Here is a 23,206-nt window from a genome sequence, read left to right as displayed (position 1 = left end):
AAGTAAGGGGATAGTCTAATTAAAGGAAGAAATGTAAATAAGCAGACAACTGGATGACAGCTAGATACAGTAGGAGATGACAAAACAAAAGTAAACAGACCTAGGACGGACACATGGACCCACGAAATGAGAATGGCATAGGCTAAAGGATGAAAACGAGGGATCAAGAGTTAACCTAACCAAGAAAGAGAAGAAAGGCTAGAAAGAAGAATTGGCAAATAAAAAAGCTTTAACCTATATTTCACAATAATACCCCTCCTAAACCTCTTATTGGCAATTTCTGAATATAACAAATAAAGCATGTAAAAACAATTCTGTATATTACAGAAAAGCAGCTTCAGCACTGCAGATGTGGTAAAACTTCACATCCCATCATGCCTCTGCATTCTGGACTCATACCTGTCAGAGTCTTGCAGTCCCGCCTTGCAATATCTCATGAGATTTGTAGTTTCACCACAGCTGAGGTTGCTGAGGTTGCCTACCCCTGCTGCAAGTCGTATACTGCTCTCAATTTTTTATTTCTAAATTCATAACAAGTACAAAGAAATACAGAACCCCTACTATCCTCTGGAACTCCCCACCCCAGTCTGTCCAACTTGCTCCTACTTTGTACAGCAGTCCTTGAAAACTCATCCTGCTTCCTCCTAAAAACTGTACTTTTATTTTCTCCATCACCACATCCATCTCTCACAGTCAAGGCCTTTTTTATCACTTGGCCCTCTGATTGATTGTAATCTTTCATGAGCAGGGCCTTGCTAACACATATACTGTAGATTGTCAGGCTGTCTAAAGTTTCTTTCATTCGTATCAAGATGTATCTCCAACATGTATGAAGAAAAGCTGCCAAGTCCTTTATGTAAAATTGAAGCTACAAGACAAACAATTAAAGTATTACTCCTATATGTTCAAGGAGGTCAATAATAAGTTATTGTTTTACAATATAAAGTCATCTAATATGTGGAGTCAGTATAAATTGTATATGAACTACAGTGGCACAAAATGAAAATATATGGTACAGATTGTCTCTGATCCAATTCAAATGATCTTATTGTAAATGTAGGAATAAAGTATTGAAAAAAAGGCTGCAGGATTTGGTTTGACATGCCTATCTTCTTTATATATTCCTTATTTATAATTTGTGAATATCACACACTTTTATTGTACCAGTAGCAATCCTTGCTTTACTAGATTGTAAGCTCCGAGGAGCAGGGCCCTCCTATCCCTCTTGTATTGAACTGTACTGTTGCTGTATTGTCTCCCATTATATTGTAAAGCGCTGAGCAAACTGTTGGCGCTATCTAAATCCTGTATAATAATAATAATAATACATTAGGAAGATTATTTAATAAAACTAAATTAATACAACACCCTTTTTTTAATGTCCCTCTGTTAACACTGTTCCTGTGGTGTCCAGCACAATTAGGATAATCATATATATTTTTTCATATTGTAAATACCTTAAAATCATATTTAAAGACTACACTTCCGGTTCCGTCCGCCAAGACGATGACGTATGAAGGCGATTCGCAAAGTCTCCTGGGATGTTGGGTCCTCTATCCTAGGAGTCCTTTGGGTTCCTAGCTTCTGACTATCGCGTTACTTCAAAACCGGAAATGCCGCGAATGGGAGGAGTTTGGCGCCATTTTACCGAAGTCCTATGTGTGGGGAGGAAGTGTAACAGCTGTCCTGTGGACTGTGCTCGGCTATGTAAGCTGTACATGCAGATTGTGTGTATTGCGCATTCTGTGAATGTAATTTTGGCACTTTGGTGTCATTACTGCGCAGGAGCGAGATCAAGTGATGCATTCTGGGATAGCCAGCAGCACCAACTCCAGGAAATAAAGACTTGCAGGCTTCAGATAGCCACATTCATCATGGCGCCTGCCTGCTTCTGAGATCAAGGTAAACCTTTACTTATTTAAAACTAATTAGAAGACTATAACAAATAACTTTATCCATTTGTTACTGTTAAAGAGTAATTGATACTGGGTCAGCTTTTATAAAAAAATTGTTATGGGGACTGCAGAGGAAATACATTGTACTCATGTAAAATTACCTAGCCATTGAACTAACATTTATAATTCATGGTCAGTGGTCATAGAATTCAATAACAAAAATTAATCATTTATTCCAAATTATCAATACAGGAAAACTTAACTTACTGGTTTACTGTGATCCATTTCCACTAAGAAATTTTCAGGATTAGTATTTATAGTTTGTAGCTCAAAGGTTTCTTGCGTAGGATTATGCAATGGAATAATAAAACGAGTCCACCTATAACATTTTCAGAAATCAAAGAAGACTTACATGTAGCCATTACAAATTTCTTCCAGTTTCTTAACTGCTTAATGGAATTCGAAGAACATGTAAAAATGATTTTCAGAGTTTAGATTAATGTAACATGCAATCTTTTACCATACAATCCTACAGGACTTTTTTTCTCCCCAGTACACCAAATATCACAAACATATGACAAGGTTTGTTACTTTGAATCACTGTGCTTTCTCGTGGAGATTAAAATACATTCCGTCATATTAGAGGCAACAGTGACATTTTAAGTGGTCAATTCAGGTTTTAAAGAAAAAACACACACAGCATCTTTGTTTCCTTTCCTCTATGGTCAGAGTTTTAACATTCTCATGTTTCAGACAAGCAGCTGTCAAAGATGCCCAAGGTTAGGTAAATAAGAAAAGCACATGCAGAGGGCAGAGAAAAAGCCTGGCTGTAGTTTACATCTTGTCAAAGAGAAACAGCTATTAATGTCATTTTGTTTTAAATATACTGAAGTTTATTGGTAAGAGGAAGATATGGTCTTAGGGTAAAAAAATCAACAAATCGCTAACGAGAAGGCAGAAATTTACCACCTACAACTATGCAAATTAATAAATGTTTATTTGAAAGAATGTCAAATTTAACTAACAGCATTCAAGTGAAAATACAAAAACAATACTAACTTTCCAAGTTCACATGCCACTTCAGGAACTTTAATTGGTGCTGGCTTTTCAGATGACATTTGTAATTCATACCAAAATTCTCCAAATATGTCACACTGGAAAATCACACTAGAGAAAAAAAATCATAGATAAAAAATTAGGATGTGTTTTCAATACCATTGCTCTGAAAGCATCAGGGGGCTGCTTCCTGTCAGCTGCACATGCATGTTCAACAACTTCAGGGTTAAAAGAGGCAGAAGAGCATGGAAGATTCCAAAATGAATCGATAGAAACTTCAGCACATGATTTAGCACATACAAGTGATTAATACCATCCCATGGATCCCAAAATGTTTTCCTTTACCAGGAAGTTTAGAAAAGGAACCCCTCTAGCAGACAGGGCGGATCATAGTGCTCGGTACCTAGCCACTGTGAGCAATGACCAATCATAGCGACCACATGATTACATATAAGCAAAACTATCATGAATGGCTTCCATTCATGACAGATTACTTATGTGATGCTGTGATTGCCCCACAGCTATAACATTCTACCTGGCACTCTGTACCATGTGTTTAGCTGTAGCTATTCAAAGCATCACAACAGTATGCAAACTGTCATGAATGAAAACCATTTATGACAGTTAAAACTATTGCTTAGAACAGTGATCATCACTGTTATAAGCAGTAACAGTGCAAAAAAAAAAATCTGATTCCCCCCCCCCCAGAGTACTACATGTGATGAAAAAGTAAAAAAAAAAAATGTTTTGTCTTTGTTTACATACTGTGATCATACTGTGATCATACTGTGATCACTGCCATACCAGTAATATGACGATGCTGTAATGCACTGGTGACAGTATGTAAAAAAAGTTTTATTTAATTCCTTAATTTTAATTTAACAGTAAATTACAACTTAAAAAAACTCGCCATGCCTCTTACTAAATACCTTGGACTGTTTACTTTCCAAAAAGGGGTAATTTGGTCTTTTGTACTGTCCTGGCATTTTAGGGCCTCAAGAAATGAGATCGGCCATCAGTACATCAGGATTAAACAATTTCCAAATACATATACACCATAGTTTGTAGACTGTATAACTTTCACACAAACTGAACAATATACACTGACTTGGCTTATTTTTACCAAAGAAATGTACAAGACTACATTTTGACCTACATTTAGACTCCATTCACATTTGCACGACTCCAAAGTCACACAATTTCCAGTGTGACTTTAATGCAACTTTGAGTGAGACTTTATTCTGACTTTACATGCTCTGAATCAAAGTCACATCAAAAGTTGCAGCAAAGTAGTGCACGCACCGTTTCAAAGTTGCTGCAACTTTATGTTGCACCATTTTGAACGTGTGCCATTGAAAAGATGGGCTGCAATTGATGTCCAAAGTCGCCTGACAATTGGCACATGTGTGAATGAAGCCTAATGAAGGAAGATTTTTTTTTTGCAAAATTTTATAACAGAAACTAAGATTTATTTTTTTAATTTTTGGTATTTTTTTCATTTATATAGCAAAAATTAAGAAAAAAAGTGGTGATTAAATAACACCAGAAGAAAGATTTTATTTGTGTGACATATATAAATTTCATGTGGGAACAGTGTCGCATGACCAAGCAATTGCCAGTTAAAGTAGCGCAGTGCTGAATGTCAAAAAATGCTCTGGTCATGAAGGAGGTAAAACCTTCCTGTGGTCAAGTGGTTAAGAAACATGTATTCAATACAAAAGCACTAAAATCTATTTATTTAAATTGTGTATATACTAACATTACATTTTTATTTTATTTTTTGAACATGCACACATATTTTCATTTCCTCCACAAGGTAGGTTTTTTTCAGCATGCCTAACCTGTTACCTCTTCTATTCTATTCTAATTGTGGCACACCTGATAAAGAAGTACAGTGTTACTTGTCTTATGGAACATTTTACTTCATGTTATCATTAAAGAAGCCGCATTGTTGCTGACTTTTCCTGATTGAACAATGTCACTGTACCTGGGCCTGACTCAGGTAAAGTGAGAAAAAGTAAACAGCCTAATGTTTAAACAACAAAGCTTTTTCACATACTGGTTCATTTCCCTGTACGTCATGCATGAATAAATAAGTCCTAGGATAAGTTCACTTCACCTCAAATTACACATTAGTAAATCAGGTCTTACATATGCAGCCATGATGGAGATGATAACGTTAAAAAAAGTTCTGCTACATGCTGAATTATACTTTTTTTCCTTTTGCTTGTTCTTTGTATATGAAATTTTCAGCAGAACTGAACGGTGATTTGATATTTCCATTGTGGATTTCATATCTATTTTATAATCTTCATAAGAATGATATTAGTTCAATTTGTGCTGTATTACTTACCTTGCATTGGAAATCCCTGTTCTGGTTGGGGAAAATTTGGCAACATAAGGAAATGTTTCTTTGGGTTGTAGAGTAAATTTGTCATCACCAGTAACTCCACCACCAGCCACCAGAACATGAAAATGTAGAACATCCATTGTTGGATTTGTAATGGGAATGTTTATTCCAACTGTTTTCTGTAAAAAAAAAAAAAAGCTTCAAAAATTTTGACTGCAAATAGTGTGACAAATTAGTTCAGTAACGGGTTGTACTCGACCCCCTGGATGAGTCAGAACACAGTGAAAAAGGCACAGCACAACAGCAGGATCTTGGTGAAACAAATGGTGCTTTATTTACAAGGTCTGTGATCACAACGTGCAGATATCCAAAACAGCAAAAGTAAAACAAAAACAGAAAATAAAGAAATAAAACCTTGTCAAGTTGGGCGTCTAACTGCAAACACAGGATCCTAACTACTCATCTGAATACAGCCTACCACAGCTCAGACACATGGCATTCAAACAAAGTATCTCAAAGTCCATAGTCACGCAGACTTAATCTCACAAGAGCATTACATAGTTACATAGTTAGTCTGGTTGAAAAAAGACAAAAGTCCATCCAGTTCAACCATTAAAGAAAAAAAAAAAAACATTATAATCCTATACCCAGAGTTGATCCAGAGGAAGGCAAAAAAAAAACAGCAAAGCATGATTCAATTTGCTCCTACAGGGGAAAAAATTCCTTCCTGATCCCCCGAGAGGCAATCGGATATTCCCTAGATCAACTTTACCTATAAATGTTAGTATCCAGTTATATTCTGTGTATCGAAGAAGGAATCCAGACCTTTTTTTAAAGCAATCCACTGAACTGGCCAGAACCAACTCTTTAGGGAGTCTATTCCACATTTTCACAGCTCTCAATGTGAAGACTTTCTTTTCCTCCAGATAGTAAAGAGTGCCCCCTTGTCTTCTGTGATGAGCTCAAGGTGAATAGCTCTACACCAGGTTCACTATATGAACCACTGATGTATTTATACAATTTCCTCTTCTCAAGAGAGAATAAATTCAGTTCCTCTAATCTTTCCTCATAGCTGAGCTCCCCCATGCCTCTTATCAGTTTGGTTGCCCTTCTCTGTACTTTCTCCAGTTCCCCAATGTTCTTTTTGCGAATTGGTGCCCAAAACTGAACTGCATATTCCAGATGAGGTATTAATAATGATTTATACAGGGGTAAAATGATATCTATCTCTCTGGAGTCTATACCTCTTTTAATACAAGAGAGGATGTTGCTCGCTTTAGAAACCGCAGCTTGGCATCGCATGCCATTATTAAGCTAGTGATCTACCAGAACTCCCAGATCCTTCTCCACCATTGATTGCCCCAGTTGTCCCCCCCCCCCTAGTATGTATGGTGCATGCATATTCTTAGTCCCCAACTGCATAACCTTACATTTATCAATATTAAACCTCATTTGCTACATAGTTGCCCAATTAAACAGTGCATTGAGGTCAGCTTGTAAGTCGAAGACATCCTGTGAGGATGTGATTCCACTGCACAGCTTGGTGTCATCTGCAAAGACTGAAATGGGATTTTTAATCCCAGACCCTATATAGTTTAGAAATATATTAAAAAGCAAGGATCCTAACACTGAACCTTGGGGTACACCACTGACAATCATAGACCATTCAGAGTATGAATCATTAACCACTACTCTTTGAATTATGATCTTGTAGCCAGTTTTCTAATCATTTACATATCCATTTTTCCACGTCCGTAGACTTTACCTTACACATTAGCCGTGTGTGGGGAACTGTGTCAAACGCTATTGCAAAATCCAAGTATACCACGTCCACCACCACCCTGTCCAAGGTTTTGCTCACCTCCTTATAAAAAGAACTCAGATTTGTTTAACAACTTCTGTCTTTCATGAATCCATGCTGTCTGTTGATTAAAATATTTTTTTCCAGCAAGAACTCATCTATGTGGTCTTTTATTAAACTCTCCAGTATCTTCCCAACTATAGAAGTTAAACTAACAGGTCTATAATTACTTGGTAAAGATTTCTGACCCCTTTTTAAATATTGACACCACATTGATCTTATGCCAATCCAGTGGTACTATGCCAGTCATTAAAGAGTCCTTAAAAATGACAAACAATGGCTTTGAAATGACAGAGCTCAATTCTGTTAGGCCACGTGGGTGTATGCCATCCAGTCCATGTGCTTTATTCACCTTTATTCTGTCTAAATATTTTTGGATCATATCAATTGTGAGCCAATGTGGATCATCTTGAGCTGTGTCAATACCAGGCCCATTATAGACAAGAGCTCCCTCATGCTCCTTTGTATACACAGAGCTGAAGAAGGTATTTAATACATTTGCCTTCTCTTTGTCCCCAGTCACCCGCTCTACATTATTTTGTAAAGGGCCTTCATGCATTACTTGGTTGCTCCCCAGTCTGTCCTGCACAAAAATATGGTCCCAGGTTGGAACATTCTCCCTAAGCAACCTGGGAGTTTGATAGAGCCCAGAGCCCTTAACCTGCTACAGCTGAATTCATTACCCCCTCAGTGAGCCAAACAGGCTCACTACACAGCACAAAATGAAAACAGTCAGTGTACAGCATGAATCTGGGACAAATATATCTCCCATTCTGGAGACATCCCCTAGTTCTTCCTGGCTTCCTGTCACAATAGTTATTTTATTATCCATCTATATTTTTTCTCATTTAGTTTATTCACTATAGAAGTAATAGAGTGTTGCACCATGTTAGCCATCGATTATTGCAGAAAGTTTGGAGTTTATGTGATACTCTTAATGGCTAATTATTGAAGTTATTGAGGTTATTGAAGTGTGAGGAAAGTGGACCTTTCATTTCATGTTTACTTCCTTTTATTTCACTTCCTTTTATAGAGTGACCCTGTCCCTTTCTTCCAATTGTCCTACTGCATTGTCATTTGGGCTTCCTATGGAGGCAAATGGTCCTGTAATCACATTACATAGGCCTAATCCAGCCATTGCTGGGGTGCATACATGTAGACAGGAAGTGGCTGCAAAAGACACTACAGGAGTTCAGCAGCACTGATAAAAATGGATGAAAAAAGATGGATTTTTTTATTTCAACCACTTGAGCTGTGGGCCAATTCTGACATTCCTGCCCTATATTTAAAATCAGCATTTTTTTCTAGAAAATTACTTAAAACCCCCTAACAATATATATTTTTTAAGCTGAGAACTTAGAGAATAATGTGGGGGGGTGGAGCAATTGCAATTTTTTTGTGTCACGTGGTATTTGCACAGTGATTTTTTAACCGCAAATTTTTTGGAAAAAAATACACTTTAATGAATTTTAGTGCACATAAACACAAGATAATACCCAATTATTTGGTAAAATATAGACAAAAATATGTTACACCATGTAAATAGATACCAAACATGTAATGCTTTAAAGCTGAGCATGCCCATAAAACAGCAACAAACTAGGGTACATTAAATTATCCATAGGCGACGCTTTAAAAGCCTTTACAAGTTACCACTTTAGATTTACACAGGAGGTCTGGTGCTAGAATTTTTGCTTTCACTCTGATGTTTACGGTGATACCTCACGTGTGGTGCAATTGCTGTTTACGTATGCACGTGGGACCGATGCATGCTTTCACCTTTGCACGCGAGTCACGTCCGGTCGCCGCACCGTCACAGCTGACCAGAAGTGACGGTGCGGTGACCGGAAGTGACACTGCACGGAACTGGAAGTGACACAACGGCATAAAAAAACAACAATCCGGAGGTGGTGAGAGAACCTACAGTCTATTGTCACTTCAGGCTTATAAATTTTTGTGATACTATGCTTTTTACAACTGTTTTGCTTGTGAGTAATGTCCATTTGAATAATTAAAGGATCTTGGTTTTATTACTACACCATTGGAGCACCTCTTTGTTTTTTGTTTTACATGATAATCATGAGAAAGAGGAATATCATGCTTATATGATATACAAGTATTGGTTATAGTCAGTTTATATTTTGGAGGATTATTCCTTGAAGCCTGTTTGCCAACCACGAAAGTGGGAGGCAACAACTTTTGGTGAGTGCACTTGAGTGGGGGATACTTTGAAGCACTTGGTTATCAGTAAACAGCACATGGTGGATTCCAAAGGAGGAGGATTAATTTCTGTGGACTTTGGATCATTATATATATTTTTGTATTCACATTAATTCACGGATGTCATTTTTTTATTTATTTACATTTTATTGTGTTGTACTCACTATTTCACTTTATCACTATTAACTTAGCGCCACTATAACACTATATATGTTGTTTTTTCACTCATTTATTACGGTTTATTTAACCACTAGCCTACAGGGCACTTATACCCCCTTCCTGCCCAGGCCAATTTCCAGCTTTCAGCGCTGTCACACTTTGAATGACAATTGCGTGGTCATGCAACACTGTACCCATATGACATTTTTATCATTTTTTTGAGACAGATAGAGCTTTCTTTTGGTGGTATTTAATCACCTCTGGGTTTTTAGTTTTTCTTAAACAAACCAAAAACCACAGAAAATTTTGAAAAAAAAACGTTTTTTCTTAGTTTTTGTTAAACAATTTTGTAAATAAGTGATTTTTCTCCTTCACTGATGTGCGCTAATGAGGCTGCAGTGATGGGCACTGATAGGCTGCACTGATGGACACTGATAGGTGGCACTGATGGGCACTGATGAGGAGGCACTGGTAGGTTGCACTGATGGGCATTGACAGGCATCATTGATGGGCACTGAAAGGCAGCACTGATACATGACACTGATACATGACACTGATATATGGCACTGACAGGCGGCACTGATAGGCAGCACTGACTGGTACTGATAGGCGGCACTGACTGGCACTGATAGGCGGCACTGACTGGCACTGATAGGCGGCACTGACTGGCACTGATAGGCGGCACTGATTGGCACTGATGCGCACTGATAGGCGACACTGACTGGCACTGATAGGTGGCACTGATTGGCATTGATAGGTGGCACTGACTGGCACTGATGGGTGACATTGAAAAGCAACTTAGATGGGCACTGATATGTGGCATTGATGTGCACTGGTATGCACTGATATGTGGCATTGATGTGGCACTGATGGGCACTGGCACGTGGCACTAATGGGCACTGGCACGTGGCACTGATGAGCACTGACAGGTGGCAATTCTGGGGCCACACTGATCATGAGGGCACACTGATCATCACTGCCCTGATGATCAGTGTACATGTCACCTCCGTGGAAAGCCGATTACGGGCTCTCCTCTCCTCTCGAGCTGTCAGCATGACAGCTCGAAAGGAGAGAAATGCCAATAACCGGCATTTCCGTGTTTACATGTGATCAGCTGTGATTGGACACAGCTGATCACATGACCAAACTGACATCTCTGGCTCTTTCCGTGATCCGCTGTATCCAAGGGACTCCCTGAGCCGCGCATATGCAGTAAGAATGGTAGGACGTCATATGACGTCCTATCAGAACGAGAGAACCACCTTGTGCCCGTCATTGTACTATAGGGCGGGAGGAAGGTGGTTAAAGTCTCTTGATATATGAAGCCTGCTGCAAACATCCCTGGCCACAAAGCAACATTGTGAGACTGACAAGGCGATCATTCAAATAGGGGCAAAGTTACATATACCAGAAATGGAAGTGGAGAGAGCACTGTATTGCCTCACTTGGTAAAACAAGGGGTCAGTATGATCCGGTGAGTGTGGTGTATTATCCCCCTGATCTTTCTCTGTCTAGAAAAGTCCCATTTTGGAGTGGCACGTTACCAGCACCTTTATTGCACAAAAGTAAATGTGGATTGCAGTGAACACTGAGCACTTGCACAGTGTGGCATTTTGAAGATTTATGAACTATGAATTGATTTTTATTGATGGATGTTTTGTTTTTATGGACAACAATATTAGTATACAGTAAGCACTGGCACTCCCATACAATAAGTAGGTATATGGTTCATGAGTGAGTTTTGACAGGTACATGGAATTTTGGGACTTGTACAGCTAAGGAAACTACTGTGTACTTGTTCGTCCACAGGATGGTCAGTTAGTGATAATGTAAATGGACAGCAACATAGTTAAATTAGGCAGATTACGGCAAAATCTTAGTTTATGTGGAAAAAGGAATAACATACATTTTGCTGATTTAATAAGCCTGCTAGGCTCATAACATTATTGATTTTTAAAAGAAAGAAATAATTATTTTTCAAGGCAGAATAATAAACAATAGATTTTTATAGGTTGTTACGGGTTACATCATTCCTTATTTCGTTAAATTCTGTATTATTGGTAAATAAACCTGTGGTTATAGTTGTCACTTCGTCAAATAAAATCAATATGGATGTTCCCTGCAGTCTCTTTATATGCTTTTTTTATACTATAGACTGAATCAGAACACTATGATTTTAAGCAGTTAAAATGAAGCCACTAGCAACTGAAATTATTATTTAATGAAACAGAATCTATAAATCAAATGATTTCATTATTAAAAACAAAAAAAGTTGTATACAGACAGGTCTCAAAGTCACAATAAGCTGTAATCATAAAAACATAACAACCTAACATTGTGCACTTTGTATGTCGGCAAGTGACAAATGCGTGTATATGAAAACTAGTCATGTACGCCAAACTGTAATGTTTGATGGATTTGTGTTGACTGTATCAGCAGTTAGCCTGTTAACTGTCAACTATGAAAAACCAGATCATTAGTTCTGGATTGGCATGCCAGCTTCATGCTTTTGCACTGACTCATTCGGGACTGGTTATAAAATGACAATCCTGTCACAGACTGTTCATGAATAAAAAGAAAACTCAAAGCAAGTGAGAGCCTCTGCATAGCTCAACATGATTTATAAATGCAGCAATCATCAGGATTCTGGAACCACTGGAGGCTAGGTATTGAGTTGCTGATTTACAATTGTTCATTCGTATTATTTGCTATCTTCACTACATTTAATTATTTTGTGAAACATGCATTCTTAGCTACACTCACTCAATGCATCTATGGACTAACAAAAATGGAAAAAGACATTTTTAAAAGTGCAGTAACGCATGGCAACCAATTAGAATATGTCTTTATCAGTAAACATGCAGTGCTATATAAAAACAACAGATTAGTGTGTACAAAATAAAATTAACATCAATAATAGTGAAAAAAACATCAATCAATGAAAGTCAAATATGTCCATGAAAGTGCCCATTCCTGAGACAGCAATCTTGCACTCTTGGTGAAAATAGTGTCCAAGTACAGAAGTGTCAATGATCCACATATGAACCACTTCAAATGAGAGACGTATCCATAAACCAAATTCACCTCTGCACACAAGAGGATCTTACCAGAAAGATGTGACCATCAAATTATAAATGGTCAGATGCGCATATAGGGTTAATGATCCCTGTCACTGATAAGACAGCCAGCAATCATATAAAAATACAGTCACACATTTCCCCCCCATTGATCATGTAAAGAGGTAGAGGGCTTGAACGGTGTAATATAGTTAAAAACGTTTACTGTTATTTAAAAATAATGCGCACTCACATATATAAAAAGCCAAGCATCGCTAGATAACGCTTGCATTTACACATACATAAAAAGCTAAATTGCATTTGCATGTAAATGTGTTGCCTAGTTACCAACCATATTGGGTTACAATATATTACGGTTGCCTTTGCTACCTGGTTTGATATAGCACTAGTACTGGGTACTATTACCTTCAGTGAGGTTTTCTGTGATATTATTTGTACACTCAACCTGGTGTGTTACAGGGGATGAGGGTTTTGGAAAAGGTTGAGCTAAAATACAGAGGGCTGATTTACTAAAGGCAAATAGGCTGTTCACATTGCAAACAAAATTTCCCTTAGCTTAGTGAACACGTTGAAAACACATTGCAAAGAATACCAAATCATGTGCAAGGAAAGTTCTAAAAAGCAATACTTTTGTTTGCACATGATTAGATGATGGAAGTCAGCAGAGCTGCACCTCATTCATTGAGCTAAGGGAAAATTCCTTAACAAAAAAAAATTCTATTGTTAAGTGAACAGTCTATTTCCCTTTAGTAAATCAACTCCACTGAGCTTCTTAGGTGAATTTTTATTTTAACTTTTATACAGAGGGTTTTAGTTTATTTTGGAGGGAAGGTGTACTTAGGGTGTCTAATTTATCACATTTAGTGTTCTTTGTATTTGTTTTCTTCCTTTTTTTGTGCATGATCTTTATTTGTGTACTTTGGCTTTAGTGATTTTTTTTCTTGCATTCTGTTATTTCTTTCTGTAAAAAAAGAGTATAAAATAATGAAGATAACAAGGGGTCATTATTTGGCACAAAAATAATTCAAAGTTAATTAAAAATAGCTTCTGTAACCCCCAGAAGCCATTTAAAGCCCATTGCACCCACTGCATTTTCAATAAAATTTCAGGGTAATGAAAACCCTCAATTTTGTTCAGTGTTAGCTTTCAGCACTAATAGGAAAGATGTTGTACTACAGATACAAGCATTGAAACCATTTATTATTATTATTATTATACAGGATTTATATAGCGCCAACAGTTTGCTCAGCGCTTTACAATATAACGAGAGACAATACAGCAACAATAAAGTTCAATACAAGAGGGATAGGAGGACCCTGCTCCTTGGAGCTTACAATCTAAGAGGGAGGGGCTAGAGGTAGGGGCTAGAGGTAGTAACTGTGGGGGATGGACTGGTTGGAAGAGTAAAAGATTCCATTATTAGCTGAGGGCAGGATAGGCTTCCCTGAAGAGATCGCCTAAAAGTGAGCAGAGTAGGCAATAGTCTGATAAATTGGGGTAGAGAGTTCCAGAGGATGTGGGAAGCTCTGGAGAAGTCCTGGAGATGAGCATGGGAGGAGGAGACAAGGGAGCTAGAGAGTAGGAGGTCTTGCGAGGAGCGGAAAGTCCTATTTGGCTGATATTTAGAGACAAGATTGGTGACGTAATTTGGGGCAGAGTTATAAATGGCTTTATACGTTATTGTTAATGTTTTAAATGTTATCTGTTGGGCAATGGGAAGCCAGTGGAGGGATTGGCAGAGACGGGTGGCAGATACAGAACAGTTAGTAAGGTGGATGAGTCTGGCAGCAGCATTCATGATAGACTGAAGAGGGGATAGCCTGCGATTAGGTAGGCCAATGAGGAGGGAGTTACAATAGTCAAAGCGAGATATAACAAGGGAGTGAATAAGTTGCTTAGTGGTTTCCGAGGTTAACAACGGGCATATCTTGGAGATGTTTCGGAGGTGAAGTCTACAAGGTTTGGACAGTGATTGGATTTGGGGCTGAAAGGACAGATGGGAGTCTAGGATTAAACCTAGTACCCTAGCATGAGGGGAGGGACTGATGATTGTGTTATTGATCTTGATGGAGAAGTCAGGGGAGGGGGCATGGGCTGGAGGGAATACTAAGAGCTCAGTTTTGGAAAGATTAAGTTTGGGGAAGTGGAGTGATATCCATGCTGATATGTCACTTAGTAGGTTAGTAATGCGAGAGGAAACTGAAGAGGTGAGGTGAGGGGTAGAAAGATAGATTTGTGTGTCATCAGCATAGAGTTGGTACTTAAAGCCATGGGAGTTTATAAGTGACCAAGGGAGGAGGTGTAGATGGAGAAGAGAAGAGGTCCAAGGACAGAACCTTGAGGGACCCCTACGGAAAGAGGGAGTGAAGAGGAGGAGGCAGCATTGAAGGAGCGATGCGATAGGTAGGAGGAGAACCAGGAGAGAGCAGAGTCTCTGAGGCCAAGAGAGTAGAGTTTTTTGAGGAGGAGGGGATGGTCAACCATGTCAAAAGCTGCAGAGCGGTCAAGAAGTAAGAGTACGGAGTAGTTGCCATTGGTTTTAGCTGTTAGTAGATCATTAGTGAGTTTTAGTAGGGCAGTTTCAGTGGAGTGAAATGAGCGAAAGCCAGACTGTAAAGGGTCAAGAAGGTTGTTGTCAGTGAGGTAGGAGCTCAGCCGATTGCAGACTAACCTTTCTAAGAGTTTAGAGGTAAATGGCAGCAGGGAGATGGGTCTTAAGTTGTCCAGGTCGGTGGGGTCCAGGGAGGGCTTTTTAAGTATGGGAGTGATGTGCGCATGCTTTAGAGGGGAGGGGAAGGCACCAGTAGAGAGGGAAAGATTGAAGATGTGAGTGACGGAGCATAGGATGGAAGAAGAGGGTGACCGTAGTAGTTGTGAGCGGACAGGATCCAGGGGGCAGGTGGTGAGACAGGCTTCTGAGAAAACCTTAGTGACCTCTTCAGTAGTAGTAACGTCAAAAGAGGAAAGTGTTGAGGGAGGTTTAGTATAAGGTATGCTAAGTGGGATGGATGTCTGTGCAGTGGCAATGCCCTTACGAATTGCGTCAATCTTTTTTTTAAAATGATTTGCAATCTCGTGAGCAGTGAGTGAGGTACTGGGTGAAGGTGGAGAAAGTAGAGAGTTAAAATTAGAGAAGAGACGACGAGGACTGGATGACAAGGTATTAATAAGAGTGACAAAGTAGGCTTGTTTGGCAGCATGAAGGGAGGAATTGTATGTTAAGAAAGCAGATTTATATAGGGTGAATGCTTGTTGAGATTTGGTTTTACGTCACAATCACTCCAGCACACGACTATGTTGCGTAAGATTTCTGGTGTCGTCAGTCTGCCAAGGTTGTAATGGTCGGGGCCTGATGCTTCGTGTTATTAGAGGAGCAAGTGAGTCTAATGCAGATGAAAGGGAACTGTTGTAGACAGTAGTGGCCAGGTCAGGGCAGGACAGGGGAAAGATTCTGTCATAGAGTTGGTCAGTTGCAGAGTGGAAAGGAGCAGGGTTCAAGTTGTGAAGGTTTCTGCGGGTAATTGTTTGCTGCTTTGAGGGATAGGTGTCTGAAGATGAGGACACTGTGAAGGTGATGAGATTGTGGTCAGAGAGAGGAAAGGGGGTGTTTGTGAGGTTGTAGGGAGTGCAAAGATGAGAGAAAACAAGGTCTAATGTATTCCCATCAGAGTGAAATGGTTTATGAAGCATAATATGAAGAAACTGTAATGTCTACATAGTTGGAGAATGAAATGGTTTGCTTTAAAGGTTAAGTTCACCTTTCATAACGTTACACCCATATTCAGGGTGTAACATGTAACACGCTATGAACGGACTGGCCCCCTCTCCATGTTTCCTGTTGTGACAGCTAGCAGGGGGATCTTCTCCTCCCACTAGCTGTCACAATTTTAAACAAATGTTGTCGTGCAGGGCTCTGTCCGCCCAGCTGAGTCACTCAATCACAGTATTCTACAAGTTCTAACAGCTGTTGAGAGCTGTAGTAGTTCATTGAGTCTTCCTGTCAGTAAGTATCTGCCTGCCTGTGCGGGATGCACAGGCACACAGATACAATGACAGGTCTGCAGGAGACCTGCATGGCACAAGCAATCTATTGATTGCTGGTGCAATGCTTTAGAGGCCCAAGAAACAAAAAATAATAAATGTAAAAAAATGTGCATTTATTATTTTTTGTTAAAAAGTGAACTTATCCTTTAAACTCATTGAAACTGTAGCTCACAATATTTACAAAGGTAAAGAGTGTTTAAAAGTGTTACTAAATCCACAACAGTAAAATCAGTCTGTATATGCAGTAAAGCATTCTTGTTATACTCACTGTTGAATCTAAAGGGTTAATCCTCCACACTGTACAGAGCAGCAGTGGCAAATCTGCACATGCTCAGTTTAGTGTGTACTGCTAGAGAGGTTTTTTTTGGGGGGGGGGGATGTGATCAGCCCAGGGCCAATAAGCGCTGTCTGGACAGGGGTCATGCAGCCTCATAGAACAGTCAGAGGAGAATGAATATTCCTCCTAAAGGATTACCACTGCTCAGCCAGACACTGATAGAAGTCACTAGACTGCTATATACTGCTGATGAGAAAAGGTATTTAGCAGTTTATATTTACTAAAATAATTGCATTTCCATGTTCTGTGTACTGTGAGAGACCTGATATAGTGAGTACAGGGTCTAGTAACACTTTAAACTGGAAGAAATTCAAATCAACAGAAAAGCATTACTGTGTCTCAACACATAGGACTGTAGTCCACAACAGCATACATCCTAGGGTGACAATGTTGTTCCTTCATAGAGTCAGCGTTGAACAAAGAATATCCTGCTATAATGTGTATTTGCCTCTTTCTACAGCACTTAGTGTGGTTCCCATCTGCACTCTTCTTCTTCTGCCATCTGCGTGAATCACTTGTGACAGTTTTTCCTGACACAAGGCAACCCTGGGAGATAACCCCATCCCCTCTTCAGCACTCAGCAGGTGACTGACCGACTCAGCTGTGCATGTTTCCTTGGGACTGTGTAAAGGGTGGTGTGTCCATTCCCCCCACTCAGGTCTCAGATTAAATTTTGCTGTCTGCTCTTGTGCTGTGCAGTGTATAATACCATATCCCTGCCCCTTGCCCCTGCATTACGTAATAGGAAAAAGGGTCAGCCGCACACCGGAGGATAGATGAATATAGTGTATATTTATTGATCCATAGGACACACAAAACACCAGGGCATGAATACAGGACCTGTTAACGCATTTCACACAATCTCGTGCGTAACCATAGCCAGTGTGATCAAGCACAAGATTGTGTGAAACGCGTTAACAGGTCCTGTATTCATGTCCTGGGGTTTATGTGTCCTATGGATCAATAAATACACACTATATTCATCTATCCTCCAGTGTGAAGCTGACCCTTTTTCCTACTGCATCATGTGTGGTGGCGAACCGGAGCCTGCACCTGTTGTGGATTGGCCTGGCTCGCAGTCTCCACTCTAATTCATACCAAAGGTGTTCTATCGGTTTGAGGTCAGGACTCTGTGCAGGTCAGTCAAGTTCCCTCACCCCAAACTCACTCATCCATGTCTTTATGGACCTTGCATTGTGCACTGGTGCACAGTCATGTTGGAACAGGATGGAGCCATCCCCAAACTGTTCCCACAAAGTTGGAGGCATGACATTCTCCAAAATGTCTTGGTATGCTGATGCCTTAGGAGTTTCCTTCACTGGAACAAAAGCGCCAAGTCCAACTTCTGAAAAACAACTCCACCTCATAATCCCCCCTCCACTAAACTTTACACTTGGCACAATGCAATCAGGCAAGTGCAGTTCTCCTGGCAACCGCCAAACCCAGACGCGTCCATCAGATTGCCAGACAGAGAAGTCCTTTTGTTACTCCAGAGAACACATCTACACTGCTCTAGAGTCCAGTGGCAGCGTGCTTTACACCACTGAATCCTACGCTTTGGCTTGCACTTGGTGATATACTGCTTGGATTCAGCTGCTCAGCCATGGAAACCCATTCCATGAAGCTCTCTACAAAAAGAGTGCTAATCTGAAGGCCACATGAAGTTTGGATATCTTTAGCTATTGACTCTGCAGACAGTTTGCGACTTCTGCTCACTTCTGTGCGCTTAAGCATGCGCTGACCCGCTTCTGTCATTTTACGTGGCCTACCACTGTGTGGCTGAGTTGCTGTTGTTCCCAGTTGTTTCCACTTTGTTATAATATCACTAACGTGGAATATTTAGTGGCAAGGAAATTTCATGGATGGACTGATTGCACAGGTGGCAAGCTATCATGGTACCATGCTTGAATTCACTGAGCTTCTGAGAGCGACCCATTCTTTCACAAATGTTTGTAGAAGCAGTCTGCTTGCCTAGGTGCTTGATTTTTTTTTTACACCTGTGGCCATGGACGTGATTGGGATACCTGAATCCAATGATTTGGAGGGGGTGACCCAATACTTTTGGCAATATAGTGTATGTGTGAACAGAATAAAATCCTGACCTAATCCTGTCCTGAACCTGATGTAAACCTGATGTGAACCACTGAACAACTACTGTGTCAATTAGATGAGCCTCAATCCGCACCAAACATTTGTGGTTCAGCTCTAACTCTCAAGCATCTACCAAAAAATCAAATAAAGTTTTGGATGGCATGACTTTAAAGTGTAAAGTAAGCAAATGAAAAGTAAACCAAAAGCATAACAATCTTTGGGTGATTCTTTGTTAACGATACTTTAAGGATTCATAAACAGAAATAATTTTTCCTCCAGTTTTCTTTGTTTGCTCCAGATGAACTGCAGAGCTGAAATGCGAAAAAGACCTGGATTTATTTTGGACTATGGGGATAATTGCAGATCACAGTGTTATATTTTACACACTTCAAACACAAATAAACCCAAGTCTTGGCAGGAAAGTGCAGACACAGATGAACTGCAGGTAGATAGAGGATGTGTATAGAGCTTTACTTATGAGTTTTATAAATACCTAATTTCTACACAGCAACTAATTGTTTATGTTTTGTGGTTCTTTAAAAAGTAGCACTTTTAGAACCAATGACTCAGCATTTATTAAATTGGTTCACAAAATAATAGCCTTTGAGTAAATTAGATGAGACTCATTAGTATGCAGAATAAAGTAAGCCAACAGGGGCTCCAGTTTTATGATTAAAAACAGAAAAGTCAGAATAGTCTACTGATGAGATGCAATTTGCTGTCAAAGACTAATGTATATAGACATAACTACGAATACACTATTCACAAAAGTTTTTTGCATAATCATCTTTCATGCTGTAAATATCTCATGTCTTCTCGGGTCCATATTATATTAACATAATGTAGCATTCCAAATGAAACTTTATGAACAAAAAATTATATAATAAAAGACAGCAATGTACATGACAAGGTCTAATACACAAGTGGGTTTAAGCAGTTCTATCCATTTGCCAGCTGACATTTCATTAAAATAAAGATGGATGAGACCAGACCTTACATATACAGGGAGAGATGTGTTCTTCCAAATCTTTGATAATAGAGCTAGTATAGTTTAGCCTCAAAGGTCATTAGGAGTTTTTTGTAGGCAGAGTTAACATTTTTTTAATGACATAGATACCTCAATAATTTCATATTAAACAAGCAGGTGTCCAATTAACAACCAATTCCTATATCATACACAAGACCCTCTTAGGTATTATGGTTTGTAGTAAAGCATATGGAAGTGTCGATATTAGCAAGAAAGAAGATTCTCATCTTCCACTTTGAACCCTTTTATAGTTACCTTGAACATTTTAATAAAATGGGTGTCATGAGAGAAAAACGTATTTCTAATCCAGAAACAGAGCAGACGCAGACAGCTATTACCTTTTGTATCACTCAACCCTTCCTCTTAGATTGTAAGCTCTAATGAATAGGGCCCTCTGTTTCCTCTTGTACCAAATTGTATTGTAACTGTAATGTCTACCTTCATTTTGTAAAGTGCTGTGAAAACTGTTGGCTATATAAATCCTGTATAATAATACTAATAATAATATGAATTACATATTATACAATATGTACAAAATATAGACCTTACACTGTCTGATTATTGCTGTATACTGATTTACATGTTTGCTTATGTGAACTTCTTCAACAGTTTCTGTTGTACTTGTCACTTTGTGTCATTGCGCATTTTATGTTACTTTCAACAGATTGAAGATTCATCCAGACAAGCAGTGTTTGCTTTATGCCCAGATTTTATATCCCCGTAAAAACCTCATGCATCTGTTTGACAATGTCTGCTCACAAACTATTCAACATTCTGCTTAGTTTTGAGAATTATGAGAGAATGAAAACATAACTCATTCACCAAAAACATACATTGTCATAGAAATTAAACCTTTTGAAATGTGTACTTCATAAAAAAGGAAATTTAACAATGTAGTATTGAAGTAAAACCTAATAAAAGGATATGTTTATGGAAGCTACTATAAAACATATATAGTTTTTTGTTTAGCAATTTCCACTACTTTTTCTATTTTAGATTCAATAAACTTCAAAACTATAGAAGAAATGCAGTTTAAGCTCAGACAATTAATGTATTAGAGCTGTGAAATTGGCTTTTTTAAAGAAACTTTAAACATATGTTATCTCATACTGGCAGTGTCAGTTTTTGTTTCTAGTGATTTAAATTGGATGAGAAACATCTTAAGCACACTCAGAAAAATTCCCTCCCCAAATCTACTTAATTTAAATGTTCTCAGCAGTGTCATTTACATGTATAAATAGACACTAAAGTGAATTCACTTTTTTCTGTAAAAGATGCCACAACCATCTTTCGCACTGTTCTTTGCTGAATCTGTTCAGTCTAATTATTCAATCTAATTATTTTGGCTGCCTTACACATTTCTTGTTTTGCAGTAATATGCATAATGCTATAAAGGTAGAGGGTAGTATGGGAGGTAGATGATGTCTGTGAGTTTTTCCAGTGATGAATTCTTTGGAAGTGTCATGGTTAGAGGTAGAGAAACCCAGTATGGGGACAAGGTTCCCAGGCACCCAAGGTTAGGAAGCAAAGGTGTGGACCTCCACCTACAGAGCTCTTTAGCGACATTAAAAAAACTAACACAAATTTAAAATGTTTATAAACAAACAAAAAAGAAAAAGCTAAGGGCTAATGCTATAAGGTGCTTCGGCAGTGTTCCCAAGTGTTCTAAGTTACCAGCAAATATTTCCATGATTTAGATTGTGCAGTGTTTGGTGGCACACATCTGTGGTGGACACTGAAGGAATGTGTGAATGCAGCACAGTGGCTTAATGGTTAGCTACATCCACCTGGCAGTACTAGGGTCACTGGTTTGAATTCCAACCATAGCACCACCTGTCTGGAGTTTGCATGTTCTCCCTGTGCCTGTGTGGGTTTCCTCTGGGTACTCCAGTTTCCTCCCACATGCCAAAGACATGCTGGTAGGTTAATTGGATCCTGTATAACTTAGCCCTAGTATGTGTATGTATGCATGAGTTAGGGACCTTACATTGTACGCCCCTTGAGGTTTAGGGACTGATGTGAATGTGCAATATATATGTAAAGCACTGTGTAAATTGACTGAGCTATATAAGTACCTGTAATAATAATAATAATGCTTGGATTTGATACACTTGTGGGTATAAAGAAGGTTCTACTTGCACAAGTGTTGTGAGATTTTGTGAAAACATTTAATCATAGCACAAGAAACTTTATAAAAAAATGGTGTATTTTATTTCTGCTTTTTTGCACATTTTTTATATCAAACACTGTGCTTTTATTAATGTAATAATTGTATTTTTTATTTATTGTGATATTTTGATTAATTGACACAATATATTTTGTGAAATGGTATATGTTTTGATATTTATTGTGATAATTTTTGAACATTCTTTTGATGATAGCATATTTATTATTTACTAGGGGGTTTCTCTACATCTTACCAACAGCAGCTGCACCATTATACTCACTTGTTTAGTGATCTGTAGCATAAATTTGTTGTCATATTAGGGTTAAAGTGGAGCTGAATTCAACAGGTACTCACCTCCTTTCCACCTTGTGGCCATAGAATCCGTTGGTGGACACTGACATCTTCTGGGTACCAGTCTTCAGCCATCTAGATTGGCTAGCAAGGGATTATGTGACTCCTGCTCATATGCAAGGAAGTCAATCCTCCTGGAACACAGGCAGTGTGCCGAGAACGTACACTGACTTTCTCATGAGCAGTTCAATGTACATTAAACAGGACATTGCAAACAAGCAGATAAGTTTGTTTTATTACAGAAGAGACATAGCGGGGTTTATTTACTAAAGCTGGAGAGTCCAAAATCAGACTCCCTTCTGCATAGAAACCAATCAGCTTCTAACCTCAGCTTGTTCAATGAAGCTTTGGCAATGAAACCTGGAAGCTGATTGGTTTCTATGCAGAAGGGAGTCTGATTTTGGACTCTCTAGCTTTAGTAAATAAACCCCAGCATGTCTATTCTACAACAAAATGTAAATGTAGGTTAAGTTTCACTTTAACAACAAATGTTATTCCCTTTTATCTTTTAATACGTTTTATTGAACAGCATTAAAGAAATTTTACAAACATTTGTTCAAGGCACAATAAG

General features: G+C 38.8%; 1 protein-coding gene across 1 annotated transcript in view; it reads right to left on the bottom strand.

The window, feature by feature from the left end:
• CFAP47 (cilia and flagella associated protein 47) overlaps window positions 1-23,206 on the bottom strand; it is a 772,366-nt gene that overhangs the window by 173,760 nt on the left and 575,400 nt on the right. The window contains exons 53-55 of the mRNA XM_089653003.1: window positions 5,305-5,480; window positions 2,955-3,062; window positions 2,163-2,274 (exon numbers count right to left, since the gene is read on the bottom strand). Of these exons, the coding sequence (XP_089509129.1) occupies window positions 2,163-2,274; window positions 2,955-3,062; window positions 5,305-5,480 (396 nt within the window). The remainder of the gene's footprint in view (window positions 1-2,162; window positions 2,275-2,954; window positions 3,063-5,304; window positions 5,481-23,206) is intronic.

This window comes from Staurois parvus, unplaced genomic scaffold (genome assembly GCF_062004578.1).
Source record: "Staurois parvus isolate SC_StPar_1 unplaced genomic scaffold, SC_StPar_1.0 ptg000696l, whole genome shotgun sequence".
Classification (NCBI taxonomy): domain Eukaryota; kingdom Metazoa; phylum Chordata; class Amphibia; order Anura; family Ranidae; genus Staurois; species Staurois parvus.
This window is presented reverse-complemented; position numbering and strand designations above follow the sequence as displayed.